Source organism: Corvus brachyrhynchos, unplaced genomic scaffold (assembly GCF_000691975.1).
Source record: "Corvus brachyrhynchos isolate BGI_N302 unplaced genomic scaffold, ASM69197v1 scaffold45, whole genome shotgun sequence".
Lineage (NCBI taxonomy): Eukaryota > Metazoa > Chordata > Aves > Passeriformes > Corvidae > Corvus > Corvus brachyrhynchos.
Genome location: NW_008238361.1, coordinates 1,719,720 through 1,740,078, shown reverse-complemented (window position 1 = coordinate 1,740,078; position 20,359 = coordinate 1,719,720). Strand labels below are relative to the sequence as shown.

At 48.6% G+C, this 20,359-nt stretch overlaps 1 protein-coding gene across 1 annotated transcript in view; it reads right to left on the bottom strand.

The window, feature by feature from the left end:
- Positions 1-8,025: 8,025 nt before the first annotated feature.
- Positions 8,026-20,359, bottom strand: part of RND3 (Rho family GTPase 3) — a 16,146-nt gene continuing 3,812 nt past the window's right edge. The window contains exons 2-5 of the mRNA XM_017736022.1: positions 13,990-14,174; positions 13,758-13,867; positions 12,203-12,337; positions 8,026-10,076 (exon numbers count right to left, since the gene is read on the bottom strand). Of these exons, the coding sequence (XP_017591511.1) occupies positions 9,825-10,076; positions 12,203-12,337; positions 13,758-13,867; positions 13,990-14,174 (682 nt within the window). The 3' untranslated portion in view covers positions 8,026-9,824. The remainder of the gene's footprint in view (positions 10,077-12,202; positions 12,338-13,757; positions 13,868-13,989; positions 14,175-20,359) is intronic.

Below are 20,359 nucleotides of genomic sequence, written 5' to 3'. Positions count from 1 at the left end.
CTGGCTTCCCTGGGATGCTACAAATCCATGGGGAAAACACCCAGAGATGTAAATAAATAATAAAGAAATCACAAGGACCTCTGCAAAAGGGTTGGAAATGTAAATCCCAGCTTTTCCTGGAGCTGCAAAGGTGCCACAAGGAGCTTGGGAAAGGCCCAGGCCATGCTGGGAGAGGGGAAGGAGCTCCTTTTGCAGAGGCTGTTAAAATTCCCAGCACACGTGCAGGGTAGACTAGAGGGCTGAATTTATTCCAAAGGCTCCCTCATTCCTTGTATCCATTGGGAGCTGGCTCGGGAGACGCTTTCAAGGTAGGAACAGGCAGAGAATTCGGGATAGAGGCGAATATTGTCATCTGCTTTTCCTCAGGGATGCCACTTCGGACAACCCTGCTCCCACCTCATCCCTGAGCACACCCTGGTGCAGGATCCCTCGGTGCTCCAGTGAAAAATGCAGCTGGAAAAGGTTTTTTCCAACAAATGTCATCAAAATCCCTTCAGGATCACAGACTGGTTGGGTTGGGAAGGACCTTAAATCTAATTGCACCCCATGCCCTGGGCAGGGACACCTGGGAGAGGCCTGGAAGTAGATGCCTCTGGAAAGGTGGGAGGCAGCAGTTCTCCTGGGCAAGGCAAAATCTGGGAGAAAAAATTCCCTCTGCAAGCTGCTAATGGAAATTCAGAGCCTCTGCTCAGAGGAAAAAAGGTCCAGAAAAAAATCAACTCCTGAGTTCCTAATGCTGATCTTTTGAAGAGCTTTGTTCCTTCTTTTTTTCCTTCTTTTTTGCTCTGTCTCGCTGGAAAACCAGGAATTTCTGTGGTCTGATTCCCTCCAGAACCTTGTGTCCAGAGCCAGCTCCTGCCCCTTCCCCTCAGGAATTCAGCTGGAGGCTCCATGGCTGCTCTCCAGCCTGGGGGAGCACAATGAACTGGACAGGAGGCTTAAATCCATGAAAAGCTTCCCAAGCATCCCACAGCTCTTCCCATCCGTGCCCAAGCAACCAGGGTTCCCTTTCATCTCCCCACTTCCGAGATTTTAGGAGAATGAACCGATTCCCTGCCTTTGGAAATCCCTGCTCAAGTGCTCTGGAGCTGCTGGGGCCTGGTGGGATAATCAGGAGAGGGATGGGCACTGCTCCCTGCTCCGGGGTGGTCCCCAGCATTCCATGGATTTCCCATCCCACGAACTGGAAAAAAAATCAGAGAGCTCTGGGGAAACATGTGGACAGAGCTGAGTTATATCCCAGTGAAATCCTCGTGGATTTGCCGTGCTGGGAGCCTTCAGCTGGGAAATAAGGTGTTAAACTGGGAATTCCTGGGATTTCTGTGCTGCTCCTTTGCAGGGTAGGGGGAATTTCTTGTCCTTGCTTTCCTCAGGGGTGTAAATTCCAGGACTGTCACTTTTTTGGGATGCTGCAGCACCTTCCTGGGATGGATATTTTGCATATGGAATGTATCACATACAGAGAGAATATCCCTTTAAAAAATAAATATATAAATGATTTCCTCGGGCATTCCTTTGCTCCAGACCCTTCCCGAGGTCTGTTGTCCTTCTCTGGATGTGCTCCAGCACCAAAACCAGCTGGGAATTCTCCTGCTGGGCATCAAGGAGCAGGAGAAGGATGGATCCCACAGAGTTTGTGCTGTGAGAGATAAAAGCAGAGTTATCATTAATCTCCTGCAGATATAAACGGCACAAATGATCCCTGCAAAGTTATCCTGAGATTTTCCCTCTTCCAATAAATTGAAAAACAAAAAAAAAAAAAAAAAGGAATTACTTTTAATATCCCTGAGTGCTGGAAATGTGAACATCTTGGAAATGCCTTGGAAAGGCTGGAAAGGATCCAGTCCTGGAGCACAAAAATCTCACGCTCAAACCTCCAGCGAGGGTTTCAAAAAGTGATGGCTCAGAGCTGTAGTCATGGTGAGAAACCAAAATATATTGGGAAAAAACTAGGAAAAGAGGGGAAAAGGGGATTAAGGGCAGCCTGGATGGGAATGGTCGGAGGCTGCCGTGGAAATCTGGCAGTGGGGAGAAGGCAGAGGCGCAGAGGAGGATCAGAATATGGCACATGAGTGACCTGAGCAGCAAAAATAGGATGGAATTCATGGGGTGGGAATGTGCTGAGTGTGGGGATGGGCCAGGGAGACCTGGCAGGACACACGTGGGATCCATGGGAAGCAGTAGGAAAGAGCAGCTGGGGGGTAGAGCAGGGACAATTCCCAGAGAATTCCATAGGAAAGTGGAGTGGGTTTGTTAAGAGCAGGAAAAATACTCAGAGTGGTCAAATTTGAGGTGTTTTGTCAGGATGTCAGTAAAAGGGAAGGGAAGAAGAGGAAGGAAGAAGAGGAAGAAGAGGAAGAAGAGGGGAAGGAAGGAAGGAAGGAAGGAAGGAAGGAAGGAAGGAAGGAAGGAAGGAAGGAAGGAAGGAAGGAAGGAAGGAAGGAAGGAAGGAAGGAAGGAAGGCAAACAAACAAACAAACAGTTAAACAATGAATTTGAAGTCTGGGTTGGAAGGGACCTTAAAACTCATCCAGTTCCATGGACAGGGACACCTCCCACCATCCCAGGCTGCTCCAAGGACAGACTTGGCCCTGGTTGAAAACTCTGGGAGCTGGGGGGATTTTGAGGATGGACCAGAAGAAGCATCCCGAGGGTGCCTGGCTGAGCATCACCCCCGGCCTGGCAGGGAGCAGATTCCCTGCTGGCTCCTGGGGGTGCCCGGGACCAGCCCTGCCTGTGAGGAGAAGTTTGGCCCCGCAAGGAGCCGCTGGTGTTTTCCCGGCTGGGCCATGTGAGGAACGGAGGAGCGCAGGGAGAACGCGCTTTCAGCACTCAAATTAGAAAAGGAAAAGGCAAAAAAAAAAAAAAGGGAAAAAAAAGCGCCCCCAACCCAAGCTATTACCACGGGCACTGTAGCATGAAACGCAAACCCTTCCTCCCGAGCCGCACAAAGCCTCGGCAGAGTAATTAATGCGCTGAAAGGGCCGGGGCTTGCAGATGGAGATGCGGGGAATAAAGGCGCTCCCCGGGCCGGGCTGTCACGCATCGCCTGCCGCATCTGTTATGGAAATCAGGGCTAGCGGGGCCTTTTGTTCGGCCTAAAGCCCTCCCAACGGGGGCTTGGCCGGAGTAGGTTTTCTTGTTATTAAACACGATTTCGGGCTAGTTGAGAGCAGATGCTCCGGCAGCATTTGGAACGAATAACCGAGCTTGGAGCGTGCGGCGTCGCTGAGAAGTCTGGGCTCGCCTGCGAGAGCGATTCCAGCTCGGAGCTAATGCGCTGCCCCGGCTCCCTGCTTTGCACATGAATGCTGCTGACACCAGCTGAGCCTTCTGGGCTCCCCTGGCAGCGCCCCCAGAGCCCCCTCCCAGCCCTTTCAGCGCCAGCGAGCCCAGGGACACACAGATCGCACACTCCAAACGCATCCCTGCCCTCCTCACCACCCTCATCCCCCACCACAGGCATCAGAACTGCCACCAAACCCCAGCCGCAGCATCCCAAAATCTCCAAAACTCCCTCTGGTGTCCTCTCCGGTGGGTGTTTGCCTAAGCCGTGCCCGGGTCAGGCAGGGAAGGAGCGGAGCAGCCGGCACGGGGATGTTGGGGTCACAGTGGGAGCGCACGAGGAAGGGACAAAGGGAACGAGGCGACAAAAGCCATCGGTGGTTTGGGATGGAATTGCCTCTGGTAGTTCCGGAGAGAGGGATTCTGGAGATGGGATGTGCCCCAGCTCGGGGTGGGAATGCACAGGAAAGGGGCAGAGCAGCGGTGTCAGCCCAAGTTCACCTGCAGAAGCTCAGCCCGGTGTGGTCGCACGGGGGGATGATCCCAGATTTATCAGGGAAGGGCAAAACGACGAAAATGAAGGTGGAGAAAGGGCCTTTGGGAGCCACGGGATGCTTTGGAATCTTAAAGCCCATCCAGTTCCACTTTCTGCCATGGGAAGGGAAACCTTCCACTATCCCAGGCGGCTCCAAGCCCTGTCCAACCTGGCCTTGGACACTTCCAGGGATCCAGGGGCAGCCACAGCTGCTCTGGGCAGGAAAAGGCAGAGCCATCCATCCATCCATCCAGCTCCTGCTGTAGACCATGGAAAATGAGAAGGACAGAGGGCACCAAACTCCTCCTGAGAAGGACAGAGGGCACTAAAACACACCCTGAGCAGGACAGAGAGCACCAAACACCTCCTGAGCAGGGCAGAGGGCACCAAACTCCTGAGCAGGACAGAGGGCACCAAACACCTCCTGAGAAGGACAGAGGACACTAAAACACATCCTGAGCAGGACAGAGAGCACCAAAACACATCCTGAGCAGGACAGAGAGCACCAAACTCCTCCTGAGCAGGACAGAGAGCACCAAACTCTTCCTGAGCAGGACAGAGGGCACCAAACTCCTCCTGAGCAGGACAGAGAGCACCAAACATCTCCTGAGGACAGAGAGCACCAAAACTCATCCTGAGCAGGACAGAGAGCACCAAAGTCCTCCTGAGCAGGACAGAGAGCACTAAAGCACATCCTGAGAAGGACAGAGGGCACTAAAACACACCCTGAGCAGGACAGAGGGCACCAAACTCCTCCTGAGCAGGGCAGCCCCAGGCAAGCGGTGGCAGCCGGGAGCGGGGCACAGGGCAGGGCGAAGGGCAGTGCCCCACGCCCTCGTCACGGGCGCTCCGCTCCCACCCGGCAGCAGCACAGGGAGGAGATTTCCCGACACGCCAGACAAGGAATGAGTCACGTCTGCTTTAAGGCGAGTCCTGAGTCCGATCTGCAGCTCTTCCAGCCAGGATAAGGTTAATGGCTCCTCTCGGAGTAACCCGAAACTCGGCACAGCCACCTCCAACTCCCTTGGACTTGGGAGGTCCCGGTTTTGGGGGCAGAAAATGCCCTGCAGCCCCAGAGCCTGCTTTTGTTCGCCGGGAAATTGTGCAGCTCGATGCCATCAGCGCATTCCCGAGGAGGGGGAAACATTCCCGAGGAGGGGGGGACACGTTCCCAGATCCGGATCAGGCCATGGAGGCACAGAGCGGAGGTTGTAGGGGAAAGGGGCTGAGGGTCCCACGCAGCGCCATCCCCCTTTTCTTTCCTTTTCCAGTCCCTCCGCGGTTGCTGTCACCTTGTCCCCGGCCCCGAGGTCACCCAGGGACGGTCACAGTTCCCTGAGCAGCAGCAGGAGGTGCCCCAGGGGTGTCACAGCCCGGGGACACTGCTGATTTTTCAGGGCAGAGCACTTGAATCAGCATCCTCTGCCCCCCCAGGACCACCAGCACCATTTGCTGCCCTGGATTCCAGCCCTGGAACTCCAGCCCTCGTGTTTGTTTGTCCCTCTGCTCCTTCAGTTTGGGTCTTTGCTCAAGTCGAGGTGCCCCGTGCTGAGGGTGAAGCTTTTCTTTGGGTTTTTCCCCTAAAAAAGCCAGGTGACCCTGCCTGAGGCCACATCTCCAGGCCCACAGGGCAGAACTTGACCCCCCCCCACTCAATAATATTCAATATTATTCTAATATTAAGGTATTTAAACAGTCATAATCAATATAATATTACTATAATTAAAATGATATTAATATTTAATAATATTCAAGATTACCACCATTATTTCATTGCAAATACACTGAAATCCCCTTTATTCCCCTCACAGGGGGCTACTGCTACTTCCCCACCCCCATTATTTTGTATTTTGCTATAAAATGAGTTAAACGGCCATTTTCACACCAAAGTGGCACCAGAACTGGTTCCAAGGGGCTGTTTCCTGGGAAAAGAAGCCCAGGAATGTGGTTAAACCCGGATATCTCTGCTTGCTGTGGGGTTCAGGTCTGGCTGATGGGGGCTTTGCTCATCCTGCCCTCATTCCCATGGGATCCCGGTGCTGGTGCCACCTCCAGAGCAGGACAGGTGACCACGGCAGAGCAGGGAGCATCCTGGAAGGATTCACCCCTTTCCCACAGGGAAATTCCTTGCCGACCTCCACAGCCAAATTGCAAGGGAAGGAGATTTAGGAGCAGAATTCCCAGAGTTTGTGCCACAGTTCCAGGGAAGAGCCGGAGCTGGCAGGATTTGGTGCTGCTGAGAGGTGGGTGGAAGGCTAAAAACCCATTTCCCCACTTGGAATTCCTCCTTCACAGATCCTTTGGAAAACTCGGTGAAATCTTTTCTCACCTCCTCAGCTTCCTTCTCATCCTCCAAGCTCATTCAGGGGAGGATAAAAAAACCCCACTTGGCACAACATTCCTCCTTTATGCCTGCAGGGCTCTCGTGCCAGATCCTGAGGATCAGGATCCGAGGTCGTTTTGGACACTTGAGGACCTGCTGGGAAGATGAAGGAGCTGAAGGAGCTGCAGGAAAATATATCTTAAAAAAAATACTAAAAATATTCAGTTTGAGCTTTTAAATTGGCAGCAGCCACTGCTGCAGCTTCAGCCTCTCCAGAGCTTTTTCAGGAAGGCTGGCACAAGAGTGGGATGAGATGGAGAATCCCTGGAAAAAAAGGTTATTAATCTTTTGTTTTAGGAAAGGAGTTTGGTTGGAAGAAACCAAATGAGCTGAGAATGAATATTTACTTGATTTTCAGCAAATAATCCCTCCCTTAGGAGAGGCTACGTGAGGATGAGGCAAAGAAATGCCAGCACTTGACCCCAAATCCACCAAACTCCACTACTGAGTCCCAAAATAACCACAGAGCTTTAAGCACCACCAGTCTGGGTGGAACAACCCCAAAATATCCATCAAACAGCCCAACTCTGGACCATTAAGTCTGGTTTTATCTCCTTTCTGGAGACGGTTTAAGAGTCCTTTAACAGCACCTTCCTAATCCATCCCAGTTGAGCTGCGACCACGCCACTCTTGGGAGTGACCCAGGAGCACCAGGAAACATCAGAAGGGTCAAAAACTCCTACAGAATTTGGGGGATCTCAAAAGCAAAACTGGAGGCAGCAGGAAGGACCATTCCTATTCCTCAGTCTCAGCAGGAGCCTGGGAACAGCAGCTCAGAGGGAGCAGAGGATCCACAAAGCCCAGGAGGAGGTTTGCAGCTCGTGCAGGATTTCCTGCCCTGCCAAGCTGGGCTGAAATCCCAGGAAAAGCAGCAGGAGCCTGGGGTGGGACCACAGGGGCTGGGATGAAGCTGGGGATGAAGACAAATGCACCATGAGGAGGAAGGAAGAGTGGCCCAACTGCTCCTCCAGCGTTTGCAGCTCTGATAAAGGTGCCAAAAACCCTCCAAGAGGAACCACGAACTGGGAACTATCCTTTATGGAAAGGGATTCCAAGGAGCAATTTTTTTTTTTCCGCCTGCCCTTGGACCAGTGACCCACGAGCGCTGCTTAAACCCAGCAGCCAAGGGCTCCTCAGCCTGGCACAGGTGGAGACACCAAGGCTCAAACCAAAGGTGGCAATGACAGGGAGGGTTTGGGCAGGAGGGTAACTAATTAATTAACCCCTCACTCATCAATTACAGCACCTGCAGAGCTGCTGGGTTGTCAGGAGCAGCAAAGAACCATCAGGGCAGTGCCAAGGAACAACTGCTGGGAATTCTGAGATGGAGAGTGGCACAGGGAGACAATTCCAAGCTTTCCTGCCTGGACTGACAGCGGAAGAAGCCCTTGGGAGGGGAGGATGAGCTGCAGCTTCTGTGTCCCACAGGAGCCTCACGCCGGGCAGGACAACTCGGAATCCCAAGGAACTCCCAGCGCTGACAGCAACGGGAACATCCCTCGGCTGGGAATGAGTTTTGCTGCATTTCTGGCAAAGAACAACCTGAAAGCTGAATTTGAAAATGTGAAAATTCAGCTTGAGAGGCAAAGCAAAGCAACCCCCACTTGTTTGCTTTGCTCCTCTGCCTCCGGCATTTTTGGGAAACAACTCGGAGAAGGAACCCACAGCAAAGTGGGAAATTTAATGCCCAAAAGGGGCTGTTGCAAGAGAAAGATTCCTGTTTAAATCCCAGCCATTCCTGGCCTGGAGCTCAGCACAGTGAAGCCCCAAAACCACACAATTATTAATGATTTCCACCACAAGAAAATTCCTTTTTTTGTTGTTTTTTAATTCAAAGGAAAAAAAAAAAAAGGTATTTTAATAAATACTGCAGAAACATTAACCAAACATACAAAGTGACTTCAACAATTAAAAAAAAAAAAAGTAATGAATGTCCTGCTTTATAACAGTTATAACTTATTTTTTCCACAATATTTAAATACAGAAAGAAGCACTTACCAGCTATTTTGTAATACTGCCCTAAGAGCACTGTTGCATCAATTAAAAGCTTATTATGGTCAAAAATGTCTTTTTTTTTTTTTTTTTTGGTGGGAAATAACCAGAATGGGAATGGGATTTTTTTTTTTTTTTGTCTTCTTTTCTCAGATGAAACAAAGTGCTGGCAACACACAGAACCGAGTTTGAATTCTGAGCTCACCTTTACCTTTGCACGAGTGAACAGAGCTTTTAACACTTCAAAAACGAAGCATCACCCTTGGCAATGAAATGCTTGTCCTCCACAAGCAGCAACCAGCCCGGTCAGAGCTTTGGGCTCCTTCCTCTGGGAGAAGTTGGGTGGGTCAGGAAGAGTTGCAAACCACTGGAAAAGCTGATTTAATTCAGTGTAACAACAGCAAAAAGGGATTGGACTGAACCAGTTCACCCCATTTCAGGGCTGGGGGTTGGACACTTTCGTGTTATCCTAAAACTAAGGGCAGCATCCAATTCCCACAGGGGACCCCTTAAGGCCTCACAGTTCCTCAGACCCCGTTTCCTCCCCAAAATGAGGAGCATCACAAAAGGCTCTGCTGGCTCATTTGCAGGTTTTTGAGGGGTATTTTCTTTTTTTTCTTTTGTAACCACATCCCAGAACAGCACTTGTCTGCAGCTTTCTCCGGGATCCACGGGCTCTCCAGCTCCTGGGAGAAGCCCAGGGGGTTTTGGGGCTTCCCCAGGTGGGCAGTAAGGCTTAAGGAATGATCAGGGCTGGAAAACTACGGATCATTTGCCATCACAGCTCTCAGCACCTTCCACTTGAACCTACAGCAACGTGGCCACACAGAATAGCAGGACTGGGCACCATTTCCACTCCACAGCACAACCACAAAGAGGAACAGCCGAGTCAGAGCCCTGCTGGGCTGGTTTGCCCCCAGTACCCCCCCCTCCCCCCCCCCAAATTTGATCCATCTCATTTCCACGGAAATTCTGGGAATCCTCAAACAGCTGTCTTCATTCCCAACATGCTCCAACGTGGATCAGGAAGGCAAAACTCCAGACTTCTCCCCGGTTTTCCTCTAGGTGACACACAGGCCTCGGTATCCTCTCCATTTTCACAATCAGCTACTTAAAAAAAAAAAAAAAAAAAGGGATCATATCCTTTGGAAAACCAACTCTAAGGTCACGGGGATAGTTCCTTAATGAGAAGGGCGTATTAATAACGTCTTCATTAAAAAAAAAAAAAAATCCCATTAAAGTATTATTTGAATGAAATCAAAGTGGTGGCATCCAGGAGCAGGGCGTTACTAAAAGAAACAAGCGCTGTCCATGACATCTCTCCTTTGCAGGGTTCTTTTCCCAATCACTCTCTCTCTCCTCTCTCAGCACATTCAAACGTTTTCCCTTTTATTATCATTTTTTTGGCATTGTCTTCAACAGAAATTCCTGATGCCGCCTCTCTCAGAGCCTCTTCTTCCTGCTGCTCAGTCCTTAAGTACAGTCTCACACAACAGGAGAAGCCTCCGTGAAAGCACTGGCAAAGCCCTCATTAAACACCCCGTGGCTGTGACTTCATTGAGCTCCAACCCCTCCTGGATCCTCTTCTTCCTCCTCCTCCTCCTCCTCCTCCAGGCAATCCCAGCTCCTTCACATCACCGTGCAACTCTTTGCTTTGTCCTTTCTCAAGTCCGTGGCCACTGTGGACAGTTCTGGCCTGCCAGGCATGTGTGAAATTCGCTTTGTGGCCCTCTGAGATTTGTTTCGTTTCACATTTTTGTTTGTTTTGTTCACACACGCCAGGGTGGCGACGTGAAAAATGTCTCTGACACTGTTTTCTGACTGTAAGGCTGAGCATTCGATGTATGTGGCTGCTCCAATCTGTTTGGCCATATTTGCACCCTGAGGGGAAAAAAGAACATGTGATCAATACCAAGTTGTGCAGAGAGCCTGAGCAAGCCTCACAATTCCAGCTCAGCGCTGTTTCCCTGGAAAACCCAAAGCTCCCACAGCTGATTTGGGAAAATAAACAGAGCTTTCCTTCCAGGAGGAGTTAAATGAGTGTCCAAGCCTTATCTCCTGTGCTGATAAGCACAAACTGGGAGAGAAGAGCAGCTCAGTGACTGCAAACAACTGGGAAAAGCCAGGGGAGGCTGAGTGGGGCCTGTTCAGCAGTTTCACCATAACCTGAATCCAGGAATTTCCTGGAAAATCTGGCAGCTTCCAGACTGAAGCTTGAAATCTCCAAAGACAAAATGTATTCTGTGCTCTTAAAGAATATCCAGCTGCTCCTGACCTGGAGCAGAGTCCCTGTTACAGCTCCAGGAAGAGGGCAAAGTCCTTAGGGAAATGTGCTCTGGGATAGTTCTATCAACTTCCTGATAGGGAACAGGGAAAAAAAAACAGGAAAGGACACGAGGGGTTGTAGGAGTCCATCTTTTTTGACTTTAAGAAGTCAAAGCAGGGATATTTGCTCCAGCAGCACAAGGCAAACAAGCCAACATGTGACAGATGACAACAGCCCAGTACCCCAAGGTGGATTTTGCTACCAGAACACAATACAGCATTATGTGCAAAAGTGGGAGCTGTTCCAAGGGAATTTTCTTTCTGAGGGATGAATCTTTACTAAGTTACGAAATCCAACCACATCCTTGACGTGCTGCTCCTCACATATCCCTGAGCTGCTGCTGCCTGCTCCAGTGCCAGGCTGATGGCACCAATCCCTGGGGATGCAGCCTCCTGTTTGCCCTGCAGTGATGCAGCCACCTTATCAGTGGGAAGGGGGAGAGGCTGATAAGGGAGCAGGTGCTTGTAGGATGAGCCCTCCCCACAGTTAAACATCTCAGCTCGTACTGAGCTGAGCCTCAGCAATGTTTGCTCAGGTGTAGCTCCCTGGGAGGCTGGAGCAGGGTGTCACCAGCACGTCCTCGTCCTCCCAGCGCTTCCTGAGGGAGCTCAGAGGAATGGGAAAGCTCTGATCCCACAGAGGCTTAGCCAGGCCAGGGGATTTTTAGAAGAAGCTGTGTGTCCCTTGTGTTCAGCTGACTCCTGCTCCTCGGGGGTACAGGCTGAGCTGTGAATCCAGGGAAAAAAATCCACCTGCCAGCAGATTTTTGATCCCTCTCATGGAACGACTTGGGGATTTTACTGAAGTACTGCCGTTTTCCAATGTAAACATGCTGCATCCTTAGCAACCCCACATCAGGAGCTGCTGGTTTGGAAAACACGAGGGATGAAACATCCCAAACTGGCTGCCAGCACAGGCTAAAGACACTGAGGTGACTCGTGGAGGTGCCACTGTCCCTCCCACAGGGTGTAGCTGCCACCAGCACCATGATTCAGCAGCCATGAATGATCACACACATGTGAGTAATAAAGGGAAGTTCACCTCAGAGCCCAGTTTCCCTGCTCCCTACATCCTGCTCTCTCTCCCATGACCTGATTCCTTTCCCTTTCACCTCAGCTCCTCTCATGCCTGGCTCTGAATTTCTCACTCCCCCAAGAGCAAAGAACTCATCAAGAATGAAGATGCCTTCTGGCTTTGCTGCACCTCCAGAGGGAGGGACAAGGTGTTTTTTAAGGAGCTGGGGACAGATTAGATTCCAATATAATGTCATGATTCTAAAGTCAAGCCAACATTATTCAAATCTGAAGTCTGCAGACAGCAATTTTACCAATTTGTCAGTGAATAAACAGGATGTGTCACCTTTCAGCCACATCTTTGGTGCATGCAGGCATAGAAAAGCAGGAAGTTCTTTTACAACTCACCTAAAAAGCAATTTGTAAGCAAAAAGGCAACAATTTTTGAGGTTTAAAGGGATGATTTTATGATTTCTTGTGGGGCTGCAGGATTTCCTTTAGCCCTAAATAGCTTCTAAATCCATCTCCACCCACACCAGAGGTGCAAATCTGCCTTTCAGGCTGCACTCGTGGCATCACGAGGGAGAAGTTGGCCACAATGAGGGCTCCAGTGACAGAAAAGAGGTTGATCTTCCCCCCTGAAGAACAAAAAAGGAGGTGGCCCCTACCTGGTCGTAGGACACGGGGGTCTGCCTGTGGTTGGAGAGCTCCACCAGCGTGCTGACATCGGTGCGCAGGTCCGACTTGCACCCCACCAGAAGCATCTTGGTGTTGGGGCAGAACTCCTGGATTTCACCTTTCCACTGGAAAAATCAGAAGTTGTTGAAGGTTTAAACCCAAAGAAGCAATGGGTGCAAGCAGAGGTTTGAGAAGTCCTGACATTCCCTGCTGGAGTATTTTTATGTAATGGTTGTGTTTGCCTTCAAGGTAATTTTTGAAGGCACCGGCTCCAGCAGAACCTGGCCAAGGATGAAATCTTCCTATCTCACACACTCGTGAATTCCACGGGCTTACTAATCAGGAGGGAACGAGATTGTTTACCCACATGAGCAAAGGTTTGCAGAGCTGCTGTTTCTCACACCCAGCCCCAGCCAGGTGCAGAATTGGTGTCCCCACCTTCAGCAGCTCCTCAAGACACGGCTGCAGAGGCAGCTCCTGTACAAGCACAACGTCAGCAGGGCTCCATGGGGGTTTACTGCTGCATTCTCACACCTAAAACTACACAAACCTGCCCAAAGTGAACCAGCAACGAGCCCTTCAGACAGAACTTGGGAGAAATTCATTGCCTTTCACCCTTTCCACAAGGCTACGTTGAGAACCCAAAGCAAAAAACTTCACAGCATAAACCAAACAGATGATATTCCCTAAAATTTAGGGCTACCATTTGGGTTTAAAATCATATTAAGAAAAAACTCTTGCAGAATTAAGCAACCAGCATTAGCAGGGGCACAAAAAACACAGTTCTGGACTCTTTTTGGCACAGAGAGAACAGTTCTGAAGTGTTTTTTGTAGGCTGTTCAGAGCATTGTAAGCCACTTTACCCCAGTGAGACAAGAATCACTGGCCCCAGCCTCAGAAAAAAAAGGAACTTCAGGTCATTAAGCCCCAAGACCCATTGTGAAGTCGACTCATGCTCAGCAGCCAAGGAGAGGACCAGGACCACCTTGCAAACACAGAGCCTGATTATGAAAACTCCGTGTTTGAGCTCATGGGAAGTCTGACACATGCTCGGATCAGTGATCTCATGAGAGGTTTGGGGCAGGGCTGCATTTCTGTGCCACTGCTGGTGGCTTCCAGAGGCATTTGTCACTGGCTCCTTGTAATGTCAGCCTCACAAATTATGTAAGGCCATGGCAGAAGTCCAAACACTCGGCAGACAATTTTTAACCACCCCTACAACACAGCAAAGTTTCCCAATCCTGCTACAGGAACACGTGACAGACAATGTCTTACAGCACCTCACACCACCCTCAACAATTCCTTGCTGTCTCAGGGCTGAGGATTGAGGATTTTCTCCAGCCCCAAGTGTCCATTAGTGAGTTCTTGTTTCCAATTAACATCCAGCCCTTTCAAACAAATGACCTCAAATTAAAGCACCCTCCTGTCATCGCTCCATTAAAAGAAACAAAGTGGAAGTTTCCAGTGTAGGAACAGCACCACTGCAGGGATTTAAAGATGAGCTTCTCCAGCAGCTCCATGCTCAGGGACTGCTCAAATACTTGCCTTTTTTAGGACACTATCCAGGGTTTCTGGCCGACTGATGTCAAAGCAGATCAGGACAGCATCGGAGTCCGGGTAGGAGAGCGGGCGGACGTTGTCGTAATAAGGGGACCCTGCAGGGAACACAAACAACATCTTCATTAATTGCTCTTTTCCTCTTCCTGCAGTCATCCAGGCTTATTCAGAAAGCTCAGAGAGGCTTTCAGTGATGCCCCCCCAGTGATCTGTCACCCACCAAAAGCTCGGGATGCTCCCAAGGAGAGGGAAACGGGGTCAGCCCAAGTTGAAGGCCCAGCATTAACCTGCAGGGGAACAAATCCTTGAACTCCAAAAAGCTCTTCCAAAGCAGATTTGAAATTCCTCAGCTTTGATTTGTCTAACAGCCAATTTAAAACAAATAGCTCCAAGTGCAAAAAGCATCTTCAGTTGTCACATTGGCAATTTTTAGAAGAAACTCTTGCTTCAAATTAAAGAACTTGTTGCAGGAAACAGATTTCCAGCAGGGAAAAATCCCAATCCCGCAGGCAAGCACACAACTTATCTGTCACAAAAAGCCTCATTACTCTGTAAACCAATAAAGCTTGCAATAAATGTTTATGTTTAGCCCATAAACCAGATTTTTATCAACAAGATCAAAGCTACTTTAGTAATCTGGGGGAACAGATGTAGGTATTGCTCTTTGTGCTTGTCTTACTTACAGGGCTGTGAAGGGATATTCTGTTTTCCTTAACAACAATCATGATGTGAAGAGCTAAAATACATCCAAAGTTAAAAATTGTATTTTAATCATCTGGTGAATCTGGCAACAGGTTTTGGGGGGGAAAAAAGAAAAAAAAAAAGGAAAAAAAAAGGAAAAAAAAAATCTTTGTTTTTTCTAAGAAGTTGCAGTCACTCAACCACCATTTGGTTTGGCCTTAACAGTGCTGAGCTTCACTTCCTGAGGATTTCTGATTTAGAAGGACATTTAAACCAGGTCAGTGGCCCAACAGGGCAAGGGTTTGGGCAACTTAACATTCATTTTGTTAGCCATCATACATCCTTATTTCTGTATTTTCCTCATGAGCCTAAAACACAGCAGACCCTAAAATGCAGCACAGACCACCCACCACAAGAACTCAGCTAGCCCCAGGAGTCTGGGGGGTTATCAGCTCATTATCCCATCAATTTCCCAGCTCTCCAGAATGAACTGGCTGTAAGGCCTCTGATTATTAACTGGATTAGAGGAATTCCTCAAGTTTTTCCCCTGACAGACAGCTCAGGCTGTTGCAGAACCCCGAGTGGGGAATGGTGTGAACGGCTCGCAGATGACTTCACTTGGCCAGCTTCTCCCGCACGGGAAGGAGGCAAGAATCCCAGGAATGTTGTTTTTGAAATGAGGAATAACACATGGGGAGTGAAGCATTACCAAACTAGGTAGCAGAAGGTAATTTGGTGAACGAGAAGGATTTAATTCGAATGCTCATCTCTGTAAACGATGTCAATCTGACTGAGAGGCAGCTGTCAGAAAAGGCTCTTCACACCCCACTTCAGCTGAATTCAGCACAAATGACACGTCGGGAACAAATCTAAGCGAGGTGACCCGGAGTTAACTACTCACTGCAGCTATCAATAAGCGTTTTCCACTGCTAATTACTCCCCACTATCTCCAGCACTGCTATTACAGCCCTGTCCTGCAGCCCCAGGGCCAGGTTATTCATCCTGGAGCCCCAGGGCTGAGTTATTCACCCTGGACAGAGGAACTGCAGCACCCAGTGCCACCAAGAGCCACCTGGGTGACATTAAAGCACTGCCTGGCTGCCACATCTCGCTGAGCTCCAGCAAGTAAGGGCAGGATTGAGGATTCTTAATGGTTGCTGGCTAGAAAGGAGTCTCGGCAAAGCCTCACCCAGAAACTCATTCCTCAGACAAATACCTATGGGCTCACTCAGCAGGCTCCAGGGATTCAGCATCCCATATATGTCCAGGAGATGTATTTATGTATACACAGAGTCACCACCTCCAGCCCCGAGACTCCTTCCCACCCTGGCAGCTGGAGCTGCTTTGCTTGGAGGCTTTTTCTTCCCCCCCCCCCTGAATTTCTCCTATTTAAGATGCTGAGGTGGAATAAAAGCACTTTCAGCAAGCTTGGGAGGAATATTCCCCACCTTTTCTCCAGGCTGGTGTGTGGCAGAACAAACAGAGCTCATTTCAAACTCCTCGAGCTGCAGGATCCACAAAGGAAATTTCCTGCTCTCATTCAGCAGCCAGTAACCAAACCTTTATTCCTGTGCAAATAAAGAGGGGCTGCAGCCCTCGCTGTGCAGGCCTATTCAAGCTGGCATTTTCATCCCTTTGCCCAGAGAAACCCTCAGAAGGCAGGAATGTCAGGAATGAGGCTCACTCAAGTCTGAACAGACAACTCCAGCACAGCCCAGCGAGGCTGCTCCCTCTTTTTCATGTTCCTTTGCAGATCTGAAGCCGTGCCAACCCTCGAAAACAGAAGGAGAATGTGGAATTGGAGCCGTGGTATTTGTGGGGGAAAAAAAAAAAACAACAAAACCTATTTGTGTTTGGGATCTGTTCCTGCAAAATAAAACATTTTTGGCAAGGACAACATGGGTGGTTTTTCAGTTTTATCAAGGAGTTGCTGATAAGGCTGAAGTTCATTTTCCATTGTGCTGGACATTCATTCCAGCTGCAATCCTCCTTTTTTAAAATTTGTTTGGCAGCTTCAGTAATTTCAGCCAAAAATACTTTCAACATTAAGAACGATCTGCTTTTGAAACCTTATGTTTCATGCAGAGTCCAACAGAAAGTCAGCTTTTAAACTGAAATAAAACCCCTCCTAAGCAATATGCTTGGGTTTGGTCTATGGGGGATGCCAAGCTTAGGCTTCAATATTGCTGTCTTAATAAAGACCAGAGTTACGTCACTAGAAGTCGAAGAATGTTGAATTTTTTGGTGGTTTAGCACTACTTGAAGGTGCTGGATTGGGGAGAGGTGTTTGGCTGGAAGATGCAAAGGCACCAGAGGGTTCAGCTCCACATCCCCAGGCAAGGAGAGCTCAGTAACAGGCAAGACTTTCCTATTTCCACACCAGCAAGCAGCCACCAGGAATTAGGCTTTGGAGCCTTTTGGAGTCCAGTCAACTGAAAGAACAACAGATGAACAGCAGCATTCTCACTCCCAAACCCTTGGGCCCACTAATTATCAGCTGCACAGAAAACACATCAAACACTGGCTGCTCCAAGGAGCTGATTCAGTGCTGATGGTTTTCCTCCTTCCAAAAAACAAAAACCAGGGATGGCTGAGGTGGATTTTCAGTGCAGGTCATCTCCAAGCACACAGATATCACAATATTCAGTTTTTTCTGTGATCACACTTCACAGGGAAAACTCTGGGAGGGCACTTGGCATTCCCAGTTATCAATTCTAATTAATTCCCTTGTAAAAGTAGTAAGAAAACCCTGCTAAGATGAGCAATTCAAAGAAGAAAATCACAGAATTCAACACAGCCAAGCTGCAAGAGAACTGGGAGGCAAAGACAGCAATTGGGCTTTCCCTTTGCAGTCCCTACTGCCAGGGAATTCGGGGAATCAGCAACTTTAATTCCTCTAGGTTTCAGCTCTCTCCTGAAAGGTTTCAGCACGAAACTTCCCAACTCATTTCTGTGTCTGTATGGACACTGAGTACACTGCATACAGTCAAAATCACAGCAAAACTAACTCGACTCACAGCTCCAAGGCCCTTCTGGATTTAATTACTTGCTAATCCCCAGCAGTTGTAAGTATTTTTGGCCCTGTTGAGAATTATTTTATTGCAGTAGCCATGGTTCAAACAATAAAAATACCTCCTAAAATACATTTTAGGGAGACACAGGTATGTACACCTAATTAAAGGTATTTTTAAGCCACAGCTGCTGTTGTCCTAGCAAGAAATATAAATATCAAAGGAGCCAAAAAACTTGATAAATGCAGATTAGATGGTCGATAAAGGCAACTAATATAGGTTTTTTTTTCTTCACAGTGGCCCTGAAAGTACAAAACGAAGCTTTAACCTGGAGAAACTTTTAATATTCCATCTCACACAACAAGCACAGAGCTCCCAAACAGCTCAAGACTGCCACATGTTACCGCAGAGCGCAGTAATTTATGGTGTATTGAGATTGCAACCAGACATTCCTGCTTTGAAAGAGGGCTGGTAGTCCCAAACCCCTTTGAAATTCAACTTGGCAAGTGCTTCCCTTAATGCTGTGGCTAATTTAAATCCTTCTAATGACTTGCAGGACTAGACAGCACCAGCAAACATTGGAATAATGAATCTTCCCGTTCCATTCCACTCTTACTTGTCCCATATTCCTGTGGGCACATCCAAGATGCAACAACAACTCCCCAGTGAATTTACAGCCAGCTTTAAAATGTTTTTATCAGTTGCACGACACCTAAGAGTCCTCCAGGAAAAAAGCATTATTGTTATTGGTATATAAAGAATTATAAACCAGAACTGTGGCAGCAGGGCCTGTTCTCACCCTAACACAACTATTTTAACCAATGCCAACAGCTTTTCTGATTTTCCCAGGGAGCAAAAAAGAGTTGGAAGCGGCAGTAATTCCTTCCAAAGGGTTCACTGCAGAACCCAATTATCAATTTTAATTCAAGGGACTAATTGGCAAGGCTGTTTAGTGCTCCCAGTTAAAAAAGAGTTAAAGGTGAATATAAAGTACTGATTGAGTCATCTCAGAAGTATCTGCAGCACATTGCAATAAACTCAATTAAACAGCATCTTTTCCCCCCTCCCCAGAGATATTCCAGCACCACAAATTGCAGCCATCACCTCCCCTGTGCTGCAATGATCTTCCATCAGTACCTGGCAGTTAATCAGGTAGATTTTTAATTTAATTAGATCTATCCCTGCTTTGAAAATGCCATTCAGACATCTCTTCTAACTCAGCAGAGGACCAGGACAAAGACCTGTAAAAATTAAATTACCAAGACTTTCAGATAAGGCTAAAACACTCTCTTATCTTCTGCTGTCTCTTATCTGCTGATGTGATTTTGCCCTGGGTTAATGGGCTTGGGTAGTGCTGGCTTTTTGCAGTGGGTGAGAAGGCATGTTCATGGAGACAGAATTCCTCATCCACAGAGTCCCACAGGCAGAGGATCCACTCGGGAACACTTTGTAACACCAAGCACTGGATCTTTCAAATATTTCCTCTTCACTTCGGGATGTCAGACAAATCACCCACTTGATCTCAAGCTTCTGACTCAACCACATTTTCTCTGAGTTCCAGGACAGAGGACAAAGGCTGGCAGGTGTTTTTTCCTCCACTGCTTTTGTCTTTTGAAGTGCTAGGGAATATTTCAATCCATGGGTGTCTCCAGCCTTTGACATACAGATTCCAAACCTTCCCACGTCCAACCTGCAAGTGTGCTGTACTTTAATAAAGATAACATTTTCCAAAATAACTATTAATTTTTAATAAGCCCTTGCTCCATAGTTCCAGCCAGCTTAGTAATCAGCATGAAAGCTCCAACCAGACATACTCCAGAAATCTGCAAGTCTCACTTGGCATAAGATGAAGAAAAAAAATTCAGCTCAGAGCAAAGCTGATACTGGTTGTGGGCAGAGGCTGCCTTTTCCCAGTAATCGTGTTGCAAGAATTTGGAATCATTTCCTCAACAGCAAGAGGGAAGCCAACCCGCCGCCTAAACTCCTCTTTTAAACAGGGATTAACATTTTCATTCCTGGTAAAAGAGCTGCTGTCACATTGAGGAGAAACTGCCGGCTCCAAATTCAGCATTACCGAGCCATCTACACAGGCTGCCTGAGGAAGAGAGGGATCGTGTGTTCTGCCAAGTTCCTCCAGGCTTTTTTTCCGATCAGCTCTGCAGATGATGTTGATCCACACCTCTGGTAATGGTTCCCGGTGTCATTCCCCCCTGGACATCCTCAGTTCTCCACAGGCAGAGCCACACTGGCTCCCCACACTCCTCTCCAGCACTGGGGCAGCAATTTTGGGGTGCTCCCACACCCCCCTGGCTGTAAGTGCAGCCCAATTATCCAAATTATCAACGACAGGCGGATCTAGAGGAGCTCCTGTCTCAACATGTGAGCTCAGCCAGCCAAGCACCAAACCCCTCAACCTTTGAGGCATCTGAGCCGGTTTCTGGCACGGGCACTGAAGGCAAAACTGGAAAAATGAGGAGACCCTTCAGCCCTGACGGGAGAGAGGACGGTTCCCTCTTTATCCCAGAGAATCAGAGATGAATTCTAAAGGCTTTCCCTAAAAGCCTTTCCCTGGCCTTAAAGACTATAAAACACCGGGAAGAAAAGTACTGTATTTTGTAAAAAACCAAGCAGGCATTAATGAGGCTACCAGGAGCTCCAAAGCGAGCTGAAATAATTCCCCATTAGCACATAAACACCTTTTCCCTCTCCTACAAAGCAAAGCGGGGTTTGCAGGCAGCAGAGGAGCCGAGGTACCCCCAGAGCTCCTCAGAAAGCTCCTTCCAGCCAGGCAGGTGAGAACACATTCCCCTGCAATGCTGACAAATCGCTTCCCGGAGCCTTGCCCACACCCTCAGCCAAGTAGAACCTTCAAGGATAGCTGAGATTTTTGTCCGAAAG